Below are 20370 nucleotides of genomic sequence, written 5' to 3'. Positions count from 1 at the left end.
AAAAAGAGCCCTGGTGGTACAGTGGTTAAATGCTCGGCTGCTAACCAAAAGGTTGGCAGTTCAAACCCACTACCTGCTCTGTGGGAAAAAGACGTGACAGTCTGCTTCCATAAGGATTGCAGCCTTAGAAACCCTATGGGGCAGTTGTCCTCTGTCCTATAGGGTCGCTACAAGTCGGAATTGACTTGATGGCAATGGGTTTTTGGCTTTTTGAGGAAAAAATTAACCTTGATTTCTACTTCACACCGTACATCAGTTCTAGGTAGATTATAGATCTTAATGTGAAAGGCTAAAACAAAAAAATCTCTAGAAGAAAACATAGGAGAATATCTTTGTGACCTTGCAGTAGGGAGAGCTTTAAAACATGTCACCAAAAAAAATTTTTAAAGACTGCAGATTTTATAGAGTGTACTATACAGAAATGAGAACTTTTTATCATCTAAAACACCATCAAGAAAGTGAAAAGGCAGCCCACATCCTGAGTGAAAGTACTTTAAAAACGTATAACTGACAAAGGGCATGTATCACTAATATGTAAAGAATTCCTACAAAACAACAAGAAAAAGACAACCTAATTGAAAAGTTGGCAAGCACTTAACAAAAGAGAATATCCAATGGCCAGTGAAAATCTAAGAAGGTGCTCAACCTTACTCGTCAGGGAAGTGCAAATTAAAACCACGATGAAATGCATCCCACAATAAAACAAAGTCTCTAGAATGGTTAAAATAAGAAATAATAGCAAGTATTAGTGAAAATGTGGGGCGACAAGAACTCTGACTTAAGTAGCTGGTGGGCATGTAAAGTGGTACAGTCACTTTGGAAAACTCTTTTCACATCACTTATAAAATTGAAGGTACACATTCTCTGTGACCCCAAAATTCCACTCTAACATAAATGCATTCACATGTGCACCAGGATATGTGTGCAGAAACATTTTTAGCAACATTATTTGTAACCAAAATCTAGTGACAGCCAAAATATCATCACTGGAATATACACATGGTAAATAAAGCGTGAGTATAATGGAATTCTGTATGGCAGTGAAAAGGAACCAGCTACAGCCGTACATACCAAACACAATACAGGAAAAAAAAAAGGGCAGAGTAATACAAACTGAGTTTCCATGTATGTACAGTTCATAGTTAGGGAAAACTAAAATACTATTAGGAATGCTTATTTAGGTGATAAAAATATAAAGAACAACAAGTAAGTGGTTACCATGAAATTGAATTAGTCAAACTCCTCCATGTGGTGGAGACGGGATTGTGATTGGAAAAGAGGGGGCACGTAGGCACCGTCTGCCGGTTACGTTCTGTTTCTTGATGTGAGTGGGGACTTTAAGTTGTGCATTTGTGCTTTTCTGTATATACATATCGTACATTTTCATGCATGCTTTCCAAAAGGCTTTATCCAAATTTCTTAATTCTGCTCTATTTGGGTGAAGCTGCTGGACAAGTAGCTTTGAGTAAGTTAAGTATTGCATTTATTCTCTTGATGTATGGTTGAAATGAAGACAAGTTTTATATATCACTAATCTGGATTTCTGCTGTTACATATCTTAGAGTATTGACTTTTTGGAAGGAAATCCAATTTTAAAACAATAGAGCTGTGTTTTATAATACTTTAATATTTTAAATAGCATGATGTTGCCATGAATCTGAGGCTGAATCCATAGCATCTAACGATGACGACCGTATTCAGATACAAGCTGTAAGGAAGAGACCCCAAAATGCAGTAGCTTTAATAAGCTGGAAGTTTGTTTTTCTTTTCCATAATAGTGCAGAGGTAGGCAGCAGGCCACACCAGGTAGGCAGCAGGCCACACCGGGAGCGTGGCTTAGTTTTATGAGATCATTGAGAAAATGAGGTCTTTCCATCATGTTACTCACTTGTCCTCAAGGCATTGTATTCTTCCACATGGTTAAAGCTGCAGTTAACTCCAACTTGTAGAAGGGTAGAGCAGGTGATTTCGTGTTTTTTTTAATGACTTCATTGAGCTGAAATTCACATACCATACAATTCACCCATTTAAAGTATACAATTCAGTGGTTTTTAGTATGTTCACAGTACTGTGCAGCTATCACTCCAGTCAGTGTTAGGAGCGCTTTGAATTCCTTTTAAGCAAGAGAGAACCCACGGTAATTTCCACTCTTACTGAGAACGTAGCCTTAGGCCACACCAAGTTTCTAGAGAAGCTGGGAGATGTAGTCTCCAGCTGTGGTGCCTTGTGCTCAGCTAAAATTCTTAATGGAAGAAGGGAAAATAGATCTGGGAAGACATGTCTGTTTGTCTGCCAAAAGTAACAAATAACTGTCTTTCTTGTAACAGGTGTGATAGCACAGAAAAGCTAAAAGCTCTTTTGCCAAGATTGGAACAAGAGCTTAAGGACACAGTGAAGTTTAAAGATTTTTATCAGTTTACCTTTACCTTTGCTAAGAACCCTGGGCAGAAAGGGTTGGGTGAGTATAAAATCCAAATATGTAATATGCCAAATCTTAATGAGAGTATGAGACACAATCAGCATAATTTCAGTACTGCCAGCTATGTTATTACCTTTCTTTTGGCTTTTCTTTCCACTGATAGTTTACTTGCTCTCTGGATAGACAGACTAGTTTGTAGTAGCCATATGCTTGAAAACCACAACTTCTAAGCATAAATATTTAGATTTTAAAATGTAAATTAATTTGAAAATTCTCTATATTCTCTCGTTGATATCTCCTTGAGCTAGGGAAGTCAGCAATTAACAACCTTGTTTTCCTTCATATATGGTGTTTGCACTTAGCCAGGTTTGTGATTTTGTCTATGTTACCGTTAAGATTAGCCAGATAACATTAGTCCAGACCTGGTCTGGAGATTTAAAGTTACCTTCTTTGAAACCAGTTCTAAAGTTCTATGCCTTTGCTATAATATAACTTTCGCTTTACTGTACACTGTACATTTAGGAAATTTTTAACTTAAATTTCAATTGGAGTTTTTAGTTTCTTTAAGAGTTTTATTTTGTTTTTTTATTTTACACCTAAGTAAATAGTTTATTCCTGGTTTATCTTTTTCTTAATCAGTCCATATTGACCTATACTTTGTTGTCTAATGTAACAGCCCTTTATATGTGCAGTAAAATCTCTTATGAATTTGGAGGGGGGATTTATATGGTCTTTTAAATAGGGATTAAATGAGTACATTAGAAATTGTATTTTGAAGAGGAGCAATATTTTGAGATGACCACAGATTAAGTAGGAAATCAGAAGGGACTTGAAATATCCAGAGTGGAAAAATCTATGAAAAACATTTAGTTTTTAATACTGATTTCACTCCTGCATGTAATAGGCGTTAGGTACAATAAACATTCTTTCTTCCCCCTCTGTCTAACATCATTTTCCTTTCATTCTTTTTATCAACAGATCAAAGTCAAATGCAGATTTGAGGGAGTAAACTCTTAATGTCTTACATTAGCACAGACAGGCACTTTTCTTTATTTAAACACTATTTTCTGGTTCCTGTGGCAAGGGTTATTTTCTTCTTCTATTTGTTTTTCCCCAGTGTCCTGGGTTTTTTTGTTTTCTGATGTTGGTGAATTGACTGTGATGAGTCTGTTGTCAGAGTTCCCTTTTCCTGTAGGCTGGTCCGTCATGTGAAACAGCTTTTTTTGCCCTGCATGCCACCTTACAGATCATGCATTTGACATCTCAGGAGCTTACAAAAGCCTTCCCACCAGGAGGATTACATTAAGGAAATTACTTGACTGGATCCACTTAAAACTTCAGAAGGTGGAAGTATGGTCGATTCCTGTGGGAGAACAATTGGGAAAATATGGAGGTATTTTTTTTCCTAATCAAGAAAAGCGGGTGAGCAAAATAGAGGCATGTGAATTGTATAAAGGTACAGCAACTAGCATTTTCAAAAATTCAAAGGGTTTTGCAAATTCCTCATGTTTTCAAGAGTCAAAGCAGCAAAATTTTGTGGGACCCTCTCCCCCTTCCCACAAGAGAAGAGATGATTCCAACACATTTGTTTCTGAAGAAAATGATTGCTTCCTCATTTGGCTTGACATCACTAAAGGACCTGGTTTTCAGAACAAGGTATACAGTGCACTAGCAACACTGCTTAGACCACTAAACATAAGTAATGAAAAGAAAAAGCAGGCATCAGGCTGGCGTGTTCATTTTTCTTTGGACTTTTCTCCCCCTTTTCGAGACCAACTTCTGCTAAACTGATTTAGGGAAGAGAGAGAACACTCAACTATTCTGGCACAAACATTCCTGACCTATCTGTAGACTTTCTGTAACTTGCCAGCCACATACTTCCTATCAGGAGTGTTAAGTGTGTCGCCTTGAAAAGACCCTTGCCAATTGCTTATTGAAAAACTATGAAGACAGCGTTAGTAATAACTCTAAAGAAGACTCTCAAGCATTGGTAACAGAGCCCTTGTTAAACTGAGGTTTTCAGATAATTCCAATTTTTTTATTGCAAGTAAATAGTTGGGATTTATGAGCGTTTATTTTTGTGAAAATTAAAATGCTTAGTAAATTGGAAAAAAAATAACAACAATTCTTATGGTGACACTTAGTGAGGGATAAAATTAAAGCAGGATAATAACATCTCACCCCGACTTTCCTACCTCAGCTCTTGGATATCCTGGTCCCTCCATGTTATCTCTGCCACTTAGGTGTCAAGCTCTAGCCTTGTGACACTCAGTCTGGTTATTTGTTCTTCATAGGTGGTTGCTTTTATCTTTTACCTTGTTACTGGGAAAGAAGGATGGAAACCGGCATATATTAAGTGTCTGTTATGTAACAGCCTAGTGCCTTCATTAGCAGTTGTCATCTAATCCACATGCAACCTTATCCCCATTCGATAAATAAGAAAGCTGAGGTATTAGATGGCTTATCCAAGGCATGCATCTAGGATGTGATGGCAGGATTTTGAATCTGTGACCATAGAGCTGTCTAACTCAGAATCTCTTATCATATCCTGTAATATGTTAGATACCTCTACTCACTCACCCACCCCCTCCCCCTACTTCTCTATATATTATACTGCCTCCCTGGTGGGCTACCTTACATACAGGTCAAAGTTTCCTAGAGAATGAGAGATTGGGGGGTACTAGCATCAACACAGTATCAGATTATTCAATATTATTGTCCATTTAAACACTTTTAGCAAAAACTCTAATAATTAAAAGTAAGAATCGGGTCTTTCCTGGCATCATCCATCACGCTTCAGGGCTTATTTTTTGTTTATGAGAAGGCCCGACACATAGGGTCCTGGAGTCCTCTGTGCTTGTCTTGGTACTGCTTTCCTTCTGTGGACTTTTCCTCTACCTTTCTAGCCTGTTCGTCCAGCTGTGTTGATGTTCTCAGAACATCCTAGTATACATCTTTTATCCTGTCGCTGGACCAAAAGGTATTTTCTCATTCTACCTCTATTATACCTATATCCTGCCATTTTATCTGTATGTATCATTTTATTTGTTTCAATATATATTTTTGCTAAAAAAAAATATATATATATATATGCATATATATATTTTTTAGCAAAAAAGAAAAAAAGGTACAATTTTAAAACTTCCTTAAACATTCATAGCTATATTTCAGTACAGGTAGCTTTTATCTAAATTTTAAAAACACAACAATCATTGACATGAAAAGAAGAGTGATTTTCTCATGTAGTGTTTATTCATCTGGTTTTATCAAGGTTCCAAAACCAAACCTGTTGCCATTGAGTCAGTTCCGACTCCTAGAGACCGTATAGGACAGAGTAGGAGACTCCTATAGGGTTTCCAAGGAGCAGCTGGTGAATTCAAACTGCCAACCTTTTGGTTAGCAATCGAGCTCTTAACCACTGCACTGCCAGGGCTCCATATCAAGGTTAGAAGCCATCTAAAAGTGATGTGCTATGACTTTTTTACTCCTGTGTTTTGACAAGAAAAACTTTATTGGTTCTTTCAGAAAGCTGCTGCAATGTATCCTGGGTAAGGATAGTGTTACACAGTGTTTAAGGCACAGACTGTAAACCAGAGTACCAGGATTTGAATCTTGGCAGATTAGTAGATTGTGTAATTTTGGTTAGGGTATTTAATCTTTCATTAGTTTCTTTTGGTGAAATAGCACCTACTTCATAAGGTTGTTTTGAGTATTACATTGGCTAGTGTATAGTGCTATCATGAAGATAATATTTCCGTAAACTTTGTTTTCATCGTGACAAGGTAGACTCTTGGCTTTCATACTTCCCTACCACCAAAAACCCTCTAGCTGCACTCCATAGACCCAGCCACCCTGGCTACACTTTCAAGCTCATTCCTGATTCTTAGTTTTAAATATTATACCTCCATTCTTTTACTTAACTATCGTTTACTAATACTGTAGCAAAGATTGGGTGACTGCCAGTTGAAGGCGAAAATGAAACATAGGCTAGACACTAGAAGACGTGTAGAAGACAAACGAGAGAGGAGAAGAACCTACGAAAGAGGGAAGAGGGACAGATGGTGAGGTTAGGGGTGTGCCAGGAACTTGGTCGTGTTTTAGGCCAGCTCTGTGGTACCTTTCTAAATCACCTGCTGTACCATATTCGGTTAGAGGCCTTGGTTTGCCAGTCCCTGGTTTATATTAAATTATAAGTGGTATTTTATATTTTAATTCTGTTGAAGAAGAATAAAAAAAATCTATAAAATGTTATTAGATCTTGTGACACCCCAGAAGGTGGCAAACCAAACAACATTGTAGTTCGTGTTTAGTTAAGTAACTGAAGCATAGAATGGTTAAATAACTTGCCTGTCACTTAACATTGACATAGAGATGAGCTTTGTTCACATGGAGGTATAAGAAGTAAATGATTATACTGTGTTATGTAGGGTTTATTTCCAGGTAAACTCATGAGAAATTGGCAAGTTGATATTTAGGAGGAGAACAAATAAAAAATGTACGTAAATTTCCTTTGTGTAAGTCATTTCATTGTGTTTTAGTGTATCCGTAAAGCACATTAACTATAGATTTTAGGCTCCTTGAGGGCAGACATTTATTTTTACAATTCTTTTTATCGCACATATTTCCTCATAGGTGTTCCGCAAACATTTAAGTTCTGCCTCTTCAATTGTTTGTGTGACTAGTTTGCTGGATTTCATGATGATGTGATATTTAGCCCTTGAGAGTGCAACTCTTTTTTTTTTTTTTCTTAATCATCAGTCAAGATGCTATGGACCAATTTACTTCAAATTGTTTTACTTACTTAATCTTGTAAGTTTTGAAGTTCAAAAAGTCAAGCATAAAGGAACCAGAGACTAGGATATATTCTGAAGGCCTGAATATATGCACTGATAAATATGAGATCATTTCCCACTGAGGGATTTCTGTGTACGAGGTAGTAAAGAGGTTACATAAGATGCTTCATGCACAGAGAGCAGAGGTTAAAACAAGTGGTCCTTATGGTAAATGTACATTTTATAATTATTATGCTCTCTGCCCACCTGTTACTTATTCTTTTGGCAGCTGTGGAAGTTCTGCCTTCTGACTTCTTGTCCCAGCTCTGAGCTCCTCTCAGGGAGGGGAGTTGTCACTATCAGTAGTGGGAACAGAAAATAGGGAGATGGGCTTCTAGTACTGTTTGCTTTTCTTCTCTCATTTGGATTTATTTCCCTCAGAGCTCTAAATGAGTTTCATAAGATGGGTTCTGAGGTACAAGCGCACAAGTTCCATAAATTCTGTAGGCTGATAATTTAGCTTTAAAATCATTTCCAAAATCATTATGTTCTATGAGTGTGTCGTGGATTGAAATGCATCCCCCCAAAAATATGTGTCAAATTGGCAAGGCTGTGATTTCCAGACAAGATGTCCTTTTCTAGTGATTGGTCTTTCCTGATGACATGTCAAGAGTAAGCAAGCCAAAGTCTCTCCATCCTTGCTTTTGAGGAGCATTCTTGTTGTATTTTTTCTAAGATCGGTTTGTTCATTCTTCTGGTAGTCCACGGTATGTTCAGGTACTCTTCATCAGCACCACAATTCAAATGCCTCAGTTCTTCTGTCTTCCTTTTTTATTGTCTGGCTTTCAGCTGCATATGAGACAATTGACAAGCAACCATGGCTTGGGTCAGATGGACCTAAGTCCTCAAAGTGACATCTTTGCATTTTAAAACTTCAGAGAGGTCTTTGGCAGCATATTTGCGCAGTGCAGTATGTCATTTGATTTCTCAACTGCTGCTTCCATGGACATTAATTATTGATCCAATAGAGTAAAATCATTGGCAACCTCACTTTCTTCGTTTATCATGGTGTTGTTTATTGGTCAGTGTGCAGATTTTTGTTTTCTTCATGTTCAGATGTAATCCATACATCTGAAGTCTGTGGTCTTTGACCTTTATCAGTAAGCGCTTCATCTTCATTTTCAACAAACAAGGTTTTGTCATCTGCGTATTGCAGATTGTTAATGAATCTTCCTGCAGTCCTGATGCTATGTTCTTCTTCATATAGTCCAGCTTCTCTGATAATTTGTTCCACAGACGGACTGAATAAGTAAGATGAAAGGATACAATCCTGTCCCACACCTTTTCCAATTTGGAACCATGCAGTACCCCCTTGTTCTGTTCTTGATCTGAGTACAGGTTCCACATGAACACAATTAAGTGTTTCTGGAATTCCCATTCTTTGTAATGTTATCTGTAATACGATCCCCAGTTGAATACCTTCATGTAGTCAATAAAACACAAGTAAACATCTTCTGGGAGTCTCTGAGTGGTGTATATGGTTAACGCACTCAGCTGCTGACAGAAAGGTTGGAGGTTCAAGACCAACCAGAGGCACCTCCAAGGAAAGGCCTGGCAATTTACTTTCAAAAAATCAGCCATTGAAAACCCTGTGGAGCACAGTTCTCTGATATACGTGGGGTCACCATGAGTCAGAACTTCTCGAAGGTAACTGGTAACGTCTTTCTGGTATCTTCTACTTTTGGCCACAATCCATCAGACATCAGCAATGACTGCACTTATTCCACATCCTCCTCTTCTTTTTTTTTTTATTTATTGTACTTTAGATGAAGGTTTACAGAACAAACTAGCTTCTCATTTAACAGGTAGTACACATATTGTTTTATAACATTGGTTAACAACCCCATGACATGTCAGTGATCTCCCTTATAGACCTTGGGTTCCCTATTACCAGCTTTCCTGTACCCTCCTACCTTTTAGTCCTTGCCCCTGGGCTGGTGTGCCCCTTTAGTCTCGTTTCTTCCTATGGGTCTGTCAAATCTTTGGATAAAAGGTGAACCTCAGGAGTGACTTCATTACTGAGCTAGAAGGGTGTCCAGGGGCCATACTCTCAGGGTTTCTCCAGTCTCTGTCAGGCCAGCAAGTCTGGTCTTTCTTTTTGAGTTAGAATTTTGTTCTACATTTTTCTCAGCTTTGTCCGGAACCCTCTATTATGATCCCCGTCAGAGCTATCAGTGGTAGTCACCAGGCACCATCTAGTTGTACTGGACTCAGACTGGTGGAGGCCATGGTAGTTGTGGTCTGTTAGTCCGTTGGACTAATATTTCCCTTGCGTCTTTAGTTTTCTTCATTTTCCCTTGCTCCCGAAGGGGTGAGACCAGTGGAGTATCTTAGATGGCTGCTCATGGGCTTTCAAGACCCCAGACACTACTCACCAAAGTAGAATGTAGAACATTTTCTTTATAAACCATGTTATGCCAGTTGAGCTAGATGTTCCCCGAGACCATGGTCCCCACAGCCCTCAGCCCAGTAATTCAGTCCTTCAGGGACTTTGGATTTGTCCATGGAGCTCCTATGACCTTAACCTGGACAAGTTGTCCTGGCTTCCCCAGTATTGTGTACTGTCTGATCCTTCACCGAAGTTACCACTTACCTGTTGTCTCTTTAGTGTTTTTCCACCCTCCACCCCTCCCCTCCCTCCTAACCATCAAAGATTGTTTCTTTTTGTGTGTAAACCTTTTCATGAGTTTTTATAACGGTGGTCTCATATGATATTTGTCCTTTTGTGATTGACTTATTTCACTCAGCATAACACCCTCCACATTCATCCATGTTGCGAGATGCTTCACAGATACATCATTGTTCTTTATTGTTGCATAGTATACCATTGTGTATACCTACCATAGTTTGTTTATGCATTCATCTGTTGATGGACATCTAAGTTGCTTCCATCTTTTTGCTATTGTGAACAATGCTGCAGTGAACATGGGTGTGCATGTATCTATTTGTGTGACGGCTCTCATTTCTCTAGGATATATTCCTAGGAATAGGATTGCTGGATCACATGGCGTTTCTGTTCCTAGCTTTCTAAGGAAGCACCATGTTGTTTTCCAAAATGGTTGTACCATTTTGTATTCCTACCAGCAGTGCATAAGAGTTCAAGTCTCCCCAAAGCCTCTCCAACATTTGTTATTTTCTGTTTTTTTGTGGGCGTGAGATGGCTCTTGGTTTTGTATAGATGCTCTTTATTACGTTGAAGAATTTCCCTTCTGTATCTATTTTATTGAGAGTTTTTTTTAATCAGGAACAGGTGTTGGACTTTGTCAAATGCCATGTCTGCGTCGATTGAGATGATCATGTGATTCTTTGTGTGGTGGATTACGTTGATTGCTTTTCTAATTTTGAACCATCCTTGCACACCTGGTATAAATCCTACATGGTCTCGGTGTATTTTTTTTTTGATATGATGCTGCATTCTGTTGGCTAGAATTTTGTTGATAATCTTTGTGTCTATATTCATGACAGATATTGGCCTGTAATTTTCTTTTTTTGTGGTGCCTTTGCCTGGTTTTGATACCAGGATTATGCTGGCTTCATAGAATGAATTTGGAAGTATCCCTTCCTTTTCTATATTCTGAAATAATTAGAGTACTGGTGTAAGCTCTTCTCTGAATGTTTGGTAGAATTCTCCAGTGAAACCACCTGGGCCAGGGCTTTTTTTTGTTTGGAGTTTTTTTTATTACCCTTTCAATCTCTTCTCTTGTTATGGGTCTGTTCAGATTTTCGACATCAATTCGTGATAGCTTGGGTGGATAGTGTTTCTAGAAATTTATCCATTTCCTCTAGGTTTTCAAATTTATTATAGTTTTTTATAATACTCTGTTATGATCCTTTTTATTTCAGTTGGGTCTGTTGTAATGTCCCCCATTTCATTTCTTATTTGGGTTATTTGCGTCCTCTTCCGTTTTTCTTTTGTCAGTTTGGCTAGTGGTTTGTTGATCCTTTCAAAGAACCAACTTTTGATTTTGTTGATTCTATTGTTTTTCTATTCTCTATTTCATTTATTTCTGCTCTGATCTTTATTATTTCCTTTCTTCTGATGGCTGTAGGCTTCTTTTGCTGCTCTCTCTTTGTTTGAGTTGGATAGCTAATGCTTTGATTTTGTCCCTTTCTTTTTTGATATGTGCATCTGTTGATATAAATTGACCTCTGAGTACTGCCTTTGCTGTGTCCCAAGCTTTGGGTATGATGTGTTTTCGTTCTCATTTGATTCTCAGAATTTTTTTATTCCATCTTTGATTTCTTTTATTACCCAGTGGTTTTTAAACAGGGTGTTATTTAGTTTCCATATAATTGATTTTTTTCCCTTGCTCTTTCTGTTGTTAATTTCTTCTTTGATGGCATTGTGATCAGAGAAGACTCTTTTTGTTATCTCAACATTTTGGATTTTGTTGAGGTTTGCTTTGTGTCCTAAGGTGTTGTCTATTCTGGAGAACATTCCATGTGCTTTGGAAAAGAATGTGTACTTTGCAGCTGATGGGTGGAGTGTTTTATATATGTCTGTGAGTTCAAGTGGGCTGATTGTGGCCTTTAGCTCTTCTGTATCTTTGTTGAGTTTCTTTCTACATGTTCTGCCCTTTACCGAGAGTGGTGTGTTGAAGTCTCCGCTATTAAAGTTTGTGTTATGTATTTTGGAGCCCTGTCATTGGGGGTGTAGATATTGATTATGGTTGTGTCTTCAAGCTGGATCATCCCTTTAATTGTGATATAGTGCCCTTCTTTGTCTTTTATGGTGGATTCTGTTTTAATGTCTATTTTATCTGAGATTAGTGTTGCCTGTCCTACTCTTTTTTGCGGGCTGTTTGCTTGATAACATTTTTTCCATCCTTTGATTTTTAATAAAATAATGTCCTTGTTTCTAAGGTGTGTTTCTTGTAGACAGCATATTGATGGATCCTTTTTTTTTTTTTTTTTCCATCCTGTCACTCTCTCTTAATGGGTGCATGTAGGCCGTTTACATTCAGTATAATTATTGATAGGTTTGAGTTTATTGATGTCATATTGTAGTGCTGTTTTTTTTTTGTTGTTTTTTGATGCTGACAATTTCTTCATTTCTCTCACTCTCCTGTGCTGAATTCCTTTCATTTGTGGGGTTTTTTTTCTTTTTTATATTTTGTTTTTACTGAGACTTTGTTTTTCTTCTTTTGATCAGTGGGTTTGTTAACTTTCTTTGTGGTTGCCTTGAAGTTTACCCTTATCCTCCTAGGTTTGACCCAGTCTGTTATTACTTGATATTGCCTTGCCTTCCTCTCCATTAGAAAGTTCTATACCTATGCCGTTTACTCCCTCTTTTATTGTTCTGACATTGTTATCATTTGCAGATTAACCTCTCTGGTTCCCTGTTGTAAATCTTTTGGTTTGGGATAGTCCTTGAGAGTTCATTTCCTAGGTTCGTATCTGGCTGATGCGATCTTGTGTCCTAGATTCAGGCTGTTGTTTGATGTTGTTTGTTCACAAACCAAAGGACTCTAGCAATTCTTATAAGTTTGGTTTTTACATATTCCCTTAATTTCTGTTTATCTGGAAATATCCTAATTTTACCATCATATTTGAACGAGAGTTTTGCAGGATATATTACTCTTGGTTGTCAGTTTTTTTCTTTGAAGGTTTCATATATCTCATTGCCTTTTTGCCTGCATGGTTTCTGCCAAGTAATCAGAGCTTAGTCTGTTACTCCTCTGTATGTGATTTTTCGTCTTTCTAGAGCCGTTCTCAGGATTCTTTGTCTTTTGTTTTAGTGAGTGTGATTATGATATGCCTTGGAGATTTTCTTTTGGGGTCTCTCCTATATGGGGTTCATTGAGCTTCTTGGACCGTCAGCTTTTCATCGTTCATGATATTAGGGAAGTTTTCTGTCAGCAGTTCTTCAGTGATCCTCTCTGTGTTTTCCATATTCTCTCCCTGTTATGGAACTCTGATCACTTGCAGATTTTTGCTTTTTTATCATATCCCACATAATTCTCAGCATTTCTTCATTTTTCTTTGTTCTGATTTTTCCTCAAAGTTGTATCCAAGTGTTTGTCTTCAGTTTCTCTGATCCTGTCTTCCATTGTTTCAGACTTGTTCCTCAGCCCTTCTATGACACTGTCCATTTCTGAAAACTAGTTTATCTTTTGGATTTCTAATCTTTTTTTTAATGATTTCTAGTTGTGAATTTATTTTGGCATTTTGTTCCTGTATTAATTTCCTGAATTCTTTCATTTTTTGGTATGCTTTTCGTATGAATTTGTCTATTTTTTCCTCATTTTTGTCTGCTTTTTGCTTCAACTCATGGATAGCTCTGAATATTAGAGATTTGAATTCTCTATCAGCTAGTTCTACTGCCTTTTCTTCTACTGGAAAGTCATCTGGTGTTTTATTTTGGATGCCTACTGGAACCATTCTGTTCTGTTTTTTTTTTAATACGTTTTGATATTGTCTGCTATCTTCAGGACATTCAGTAGTTGCTTTCTTTGTTTATCAATTGTAGATTTGTTTGTTTCATCCCAATTTTTTGTTTTATTTGGTTATGTCTGAGCAGGTGGGCTGTGCATCTTTGTTGTTTGCTCATCTATGGACATGATATTTTTTACCTCCTTATCAAATGGTCGGGGCCAGTCGCTCACCTATGGTGCAGCAGGGCAGGTCCAGCAGAAGAGGAAGGGCTGGGAAGGGTTTTTTGAGGCACATACTGGGGCCAAAAAGGTGAGCCCAGGGTCAGTGCAGGGCAGGTTCCAGTAGGCCGTGCCTGTGCTGCTTGGGAGTATAATGTTCAGCACACAGTACAGATAGCAGGAGGGAGGGGGAGGGCAAAGTTCTGATGTGTGGAGCTAGGTTGGGTATGGAAAAGGAGAGACAAAACAGGAGCAAAAAAAAAAAAAGTGCTGAGGAAGCCTGCTATTGGAGTGTAGAGACAAGAAGCTGAGAAATGAAGAAAAACAAAAAGGAAAAAAAATAATAATATAAATGCCCACAGGGATCCCACCAGTGTGGCTGCGCAGACTGGGGAAGTGGCTCCTGAGCCGCACAGTACAACCCGGCTAGAAGGGGTGAGGATACACAGCTCCAGGTGTTTAGGAGACAGGAAAAGAAGGTAAGTAGAAAGAGATGAGAAACCAAGAACTGAAGAAAAGGAAAAAGGAAAAAAAGAGTAAAAAAAAAAAGTCCCCAGGGATCCCACCAGTGTGGTAGCACGGACTGCAGAAGCTGTTCTCCAGCTGAGCAGCACTTCATAGCTTGTCAAGAAGGAGCAGAGGTGGCACACGGTGTCAGGTGTTTGAGAGATAGGGGGAGGAGGTAAGAGGCAGGGAAGGAACCAAAAGAGGCCGAAAAGAGCAACACCAACAACAAAGAAATGGCAGTGAAGAAGCCAACCAGTGTGCGTGGCGCGAATCCACGTGGCACGGAAGTGCTCCCTTCTATGCTGCAGTCATGGCCTGCTGAGAAGCAGCAGATCAGCTGTCCGGGAAACCAAGAATCAGCCTGCTGAGAAGCTTCGGGTTGGCCCACCAGGAAGCAGTGAATCAGCCCTCCGGATGCTGGGAACCAGCCCTCAAAGAAGCCGAGAATTGACCCACTGGGAAGCAGCAAATCGGCCCACCAGGAGTTCCTGAATTGGCCTGCTGGGAAGTAGCAAATTGGCCCTCTGGGAAGACGGGAATTATCCCGCCGAGAAGCTGCAGATTGGCCCATCAAGAAGCAGCAGATTGACCCTCCAGAAAGGTGGGAATTGGCCTGCCAAGAAGCTGTGGGTTGGCCTGTCAGGAAACAGTGAATCTGCCTTCTGGGAAGCCCCAGATTGACCTGCCAGGAAGCAGCGAATCGGCCCACCAGGAAGGCATGAATCAGTCCTCTGGGAAGCCGGGAATCTCCCCACCGGGAAGCTGCGTTATCAGTCAGCCAGGACACGGTAATGGTTGATCAGGGGGAGGCAAGGTGGGGGATGGGAAAGCATGTCTCACTGGTTACCGGGTGCTCTGTCTTCTGCTGGGAGCTCCATGAATCTGCTTTCCTATCCTCCCTGTCTGCCGATCTCCAGCAGGTGGACCTGTGCTGCGTTAGCTGTTAGGGGACCTCCTATCACAACTCTCCTCGCTCTCTGTTCTCTGTCAGTTTCTTATTTGGTGGTTGGTTGAGTTCTTTATCTCTTCATTTAACACTTAGGGTTCCAGGATTGTTGTTTGTCTCTGTTTACTTAGTTTTTCAGGCCTTTGCTGTGGAGGGATGGCATGGTGCTTCTGTCTATAGCACCATGTTGGCTCCGCCTCGCCCATATCCTCTTCTGAATCTGGCTTGAACTTCTAGAAATTCCCTATTGATGTATGACTGAGTTGTTTTTAAATAATCTTCAGCAGAATTTTGCTAGCATGTGATATTAATGGTATCGTTTGATAATTTTTTCATTTTGTTCGATTGCCTTTGGGCACAGATATGGATCTCTTCCAGTCAGTTGGACAAATAGTTGTCTTCCAAATTTCTCGACATAGACAAATGGGTGCTTCCAGCATTGCATCCGTTTATTGAAGCATCTCAATTGGTATTCTCTCAACTCCCTGAACATTGTTTTTCCACAGTGCCTTCAGTGCAGCTTGAACTTCTTTCTTCAGTACCAACAGTTATGGATCATATGCTGCCTCCTGAAACGATTGAACATCAGCCAGTTCTTTTTGGTACAGGGGCTCTGTGTAATTCATTCCATCTTCTTTTGATGCTACCTGCGTCATTCAATTTTTCCCCCATAGAATCCTTTTGTAATGCAACTCGAAGTTTGAATTTTCACTTCAGTTCTTTCAGCTTGAGAAATGCTGATCATGTTCTTCCCTTTTGGTTTTCTAACTCCAGGTCTTTGCACCTCTCATCTTAATGCTTTACCTTGTTTTCTCAAGCCACCCTTTGAAAGCTATCACCTATCTGTCGTTCTGTTGTACTGTGGTGACTTGTGTGTTCTTATGATGCTGGGAGTGATACCACCAGTATTTCAGATACCAGCACAATTACCCATGGTGAACAGGTTTCAGTGGAACTTCCAGACTAAGACAGACGAGGAAGAAGGCCTGGCAATCTTCTAAAAATAAGCCAATGAAAACCTTATGGATCACAGCAGAACATTGTTTGAAATAGTGGGAGTTGAGCCCCTCAGGTTGAAAGTTACTCAGAATATGACTGGTTAAGAGCTGGCTTCTCAAAATAGAGTTGATCTTAATGACATGGATGGAATAAAGCTTTGGAACCTTTATTTACTATTGATGCATGGCTCAAAATGAGAAGTAGCAGCTGCAAACTCCATTAGTAATCAGAATGTGGAATGTATGAAGTATGAATCAAAGAGAATTGGAAGTCATCAAAAATGAAATACAGTGAGTGCTTGAAGATTGATATCCTAGGCATTGTCATTGTTAGATGCAATTGAGTTGGTTCAGGCTCATAGCGACCCTGTGTACTGCAGAACGAAACACAGCCCGATCCTGCGCCATCCTCATAATCGTTGTTATGCTTGAGCCCGTTGTGTCCGTTTCTCTCTCTGAGAATCTTCCTCTTTTTCGCTGACCTTCTACTTTACTAAGGCATTCGTGAGCCGCAGTTGACTGGTATTTGCGATTTTGAATCATTCATATGGTCTACTATGCCGGGAGTGTTGAAGAACAACATTGCGTTCATCTTTAAAAAGAACATTTTGAGATCTGTCCTAAAGTACAGTACTGCCAGTGATAGGTTAATATCCATATATGTACAAATATGTGCACAAATCACTAATGCTAAAGATAAAATTGAAGATTTTTACAACCTGCTGCAGTCTGAAATTACTCAAACATGCAATCAAGATGAATTGATAATTGTGATTGGCATGCAACACAGGAGAAAAGTGTGGCAATCTGTGCTGTGATTTACAGCCTTGGAAACCCTATTGGGCAGTTCTACTCTGGCCTTTAGGATCGTCTCAAGTCGGAATTGACTAGATAGCAAAAGGTAGACTACAGAAGTTGGAAACAACAAAGAAGGATCAGTAGTTGGAATCTACGGACTTGGTGATAGAAATAATGCTGGTAATCACATGATAAAATTCTGCAAGACCAATGACTTATTTATTGGAAATACTTTTTTTTTCAACAGCACAATCAACAGCTGTACACGTGGACTTGCCAGATGGGTTGCACAGGAATCAGATTGACTACATATGTGCAAAGAGACGATGGAGTTGTTCAATATCAGTCAAAAAAAAAAAAAAAACCAGGGGCCAGCTGTGGAACAGACCATTAATTGCTCATGCACAAGTTCCAGCTGAAGCTGAATAAAATCAAAGCAAGTCCAGGAGAGCCAAAGTACAATCTCGAACACATCCCACCTGAATTTAGAGACCATCTCAGGAATAGATTTAACGCATGGAACACTAATGACTGAAGACCAGGAGAGTAGTGGGAAGACACCAAGGACATCATACATGAAGAAAGCAAAAGGTCGTTAAAAAGTCAGGAAAGAAAGAAAAGACCAAAATGGTTGTCAGAGGGGTCTCTGAAACTTGCTTTTGAATGTAGAGCAGTTAAAACGAATGGTAGAAATGATCAAGAGCCCCGAACAGATTTGTTTACATATACACACATAATCTTGTTTTCTGGGCCATTTGAGAGTTGGAGCCGTGAAGCCCCTTTACCCCTGAATACTTCAGTCTCTTACAGAACCGCAATCCAGGTACAATGATCAAATTCAGAAAGTTAACACTGATAAAACTAAATCAAATCTGCAACTTATTTAGCTCTCATCAGTTGTCCCAATAATGTCTTCTATAGCAAAAGGGAAAATTAAGAAAAATTCTGATCCATGATCCAATTTAGAATCATGTGTTGCATTTAGTTTTCATGTCTCTTTAATCTTCTTTAACCTGTTACAGCTCCTCGGTTTTTATCTTTCATGACTGTGACATTTTTAAAGAACAGAGGCCTTGATTTTATAGCCTGTCCCTCAATTTGGATTTACCTGATGTTTTCTTGGGATTAAGGTGCCTGACTTCTAACCAGAAGGTTGGTGGTTCAAATCCAACAGTGGCCGTGAGGGAAAAAGATGTTGCAGTCTGCTTCTGTAGAGATTTACAGCCCTGGAAACCCTATGGGGTCACTATGAATCACTGACTGCAGTGGGTTTGATTTGGTTTGGTTCCTCAGGATTAGGTATGAGTGAGACATTTTTAGCAGGAATACCACAGTGAGATCATATCAGGGACATCTGATGTCTGTCCAGTTACTGGTTGTCTTAGGCTGGGTTCTTTAGAGAAGCAAAACCAGTGCAGCATGTAAGCATATATAGACAGATTTTTATAGAGGAAATGGCTCAGGAAATTAGAATCTAAAAAGTCTGAAGTTCATGGGTCAGGCTGGAGACTTCTCCTGACTCACATAGCCGCAAATGCTGGCAAATGCAAGATCAGAAGGTCAGATAGGAGGCCTCTGGCTCACAGGCTGTAGAGGCTGATGGATCCCACTATTGGCAGATAAGACAGCATGTAAGCTGCTAGCTCAGGTCCCAAGAACTGGAGGTCAGATGAAGAGGAGCTAGCCACAGGATCCAGAGCAAGCAGAAGCCAGTGATTCTTGCCAGAAACTCCACATGTTGGATGCAGGCCACACCCCCAAGGAAACACCTTTCAACTGATTGGCCGCTCACAACAGATCTCATCATGGAGGTGATCACATTGTATCACATCTCATTATGGAAGTGATTATGTAATTATAAAGTTGCCAGACCACTGAGGATCATGGCCCAGCCAAGTTGACACACAGCTTCAACCATCATGCTGGTGATGTTAGCTTTGATCATTTGATTAAGGTGGTGTCTGTCTATCTGATTTCTTCGACAAAGTTATTATTTGTACCCTAGTAAAAAGTATCTGTGGGAAGATACTTAGAGACGGTGTAAATCCTGTTGCTCATCGAACTTCTATACTCTGCTTTTGACAACCATTGATGATTTTTTTTTTTTTGGCTGAATCAGTTATTAACTATTACAAATGCCAAATGGTGATTTTTCTAATTTAATCATTCCTTTTACATTGGTTAACTGTCTGTTATTTTATATAAACCCAAAGCCCATATCATTGATACTCACAGGGTACCTACTGGCTATGAGGAGCCCTGGTGGCACAGTGGTTAAGAGTTTGGCTGCTAAGCAAAAGGTCTGCAGTTTGAATCCACTAGCCACTCCTTGGAAACCACGTGGGGCCGTTCTACTCTGTCCTTTAGGGTCGCTATAAGTCAGAATCGACTAGACAGCAACAGGTCTGGTTTTTTTGGTACTGGCTATGAATTGTCATGCTATATGATAGAAAAAATTCATTCAGGAAAGAATATCTACCTAGTAAAAAAATACTTGGAATTGAACTTTAAAAAGTACATGTGAGAGAGGAGTTTGGCTACGAGTTATTTCAGGAAGATTTTTTGTATGCGTGTGTAAAGAGGTCAATAAGAAGAAGAGGCTATTAGAAAAATCCAAGGCTTACAAAGAGTAGATTTGAAGAAAGGACACAAAAAAGAACAGATAGAACTGCAAGTGGACTAAAGTAGTAGGTGGCCAACAACTTCTATCTCAAAAGCTTTTTTTTTTTTTTCTTTTTTAATTATAAAACTCAAATACAGGCAGTCCCTGGGTTATGTGAGAGTCATTCCTTGCTGTGTCTTTAAGTCAATTTTGTAGGTAAGTCGGAACAGGTGCATGCAGTTCTTACTTAGCGTTTTCAGTGATTTAAAAGCTGCACGTGCTGCAGGTGAAGGTGACTGTGATGAAGAATTTGTTGTGTGTAGGGGTTTCAAAGTGAGGGCAAGTTTACATAACATCAAAGGGCAAGTACGAGTTGCCAGTATGCCGGGTGTTCGTGTTCATAACCAGGGGACTTCCTCTACAGAAAACTACACAAAAACAAATGTATGTGCATTATTACAAGGTGGGTACCTTGTAACTACCACCCAGGTCCAGAATGGAAGTTTGTCAGCCTCCTCAGAAGCCCCTCCACACACCCCATTTCAATCCCAACCACCCCAGCCTCAAGAGGAGCCGTTCTACTGATTTTTATAGTAATAACTTTCTTCTGTTTCGTTATAGCTTTATCACTCACAAGGGCAATCTCTAGACACTAGAGATTTTTTTTTAATTGAA

General features: G+C 39.4%; 1 protein-coding gene across 10 annotated transcripts in view; it reads left to right on the top strand.

Moving 5' to 3' along the window:
• Positions 1 to 20370, top strand: part of DCUN1D2 (defective in cullin neddylation 1 domain containing 2) — a 53105-nt gene that overhangs the window by 17079 nt on the left and 15656 nt on the right. For 3 of the 10 annotated variants that reach the window (XM_049856240.1, XM_049856241.1, XM_049856242.1), the window contains exons 4-5: positions 2328 to 2458; positions 3666 to 5451. In XM_049856240.1, the coding sequence (XP_049712197.1) occupies positions 2328 to 2458; positions 3666 to 4210 (676 nt within the window). In that variant the 3' untranslated portion in view covers positions 4211 to 5451. Of the gene's footprint in view, positions 1 to 2327; positions 2459 to 3665; positions 5452 to 17340; positions 19833 to 20370 lie in introns of those variants that run through there. The other 7 variants (XM_049856246.1, XM_049856243.1, XM_049856245.1 and 4 more) reach the window with 7 other exon arrangements.

The sequence above is a fragment of the Elephas maximus genome, chromosome 17 (assembly GCF_024166365.1).
Source record: "Elephas maximus indicus isolate mEleMax1 chromosome 17, mEleMax1 primary haplotype, whole genome shotgun sequence".
Lineage (NCBI taxonomy): Eukaryota > Metazoa > Chordata > Mammalia > Proboscidea > Elephantidae > Elephas > Elephas maximus.
This window is presented reverse-complemented; position numbering and strand designations above follow the sequence as displayed.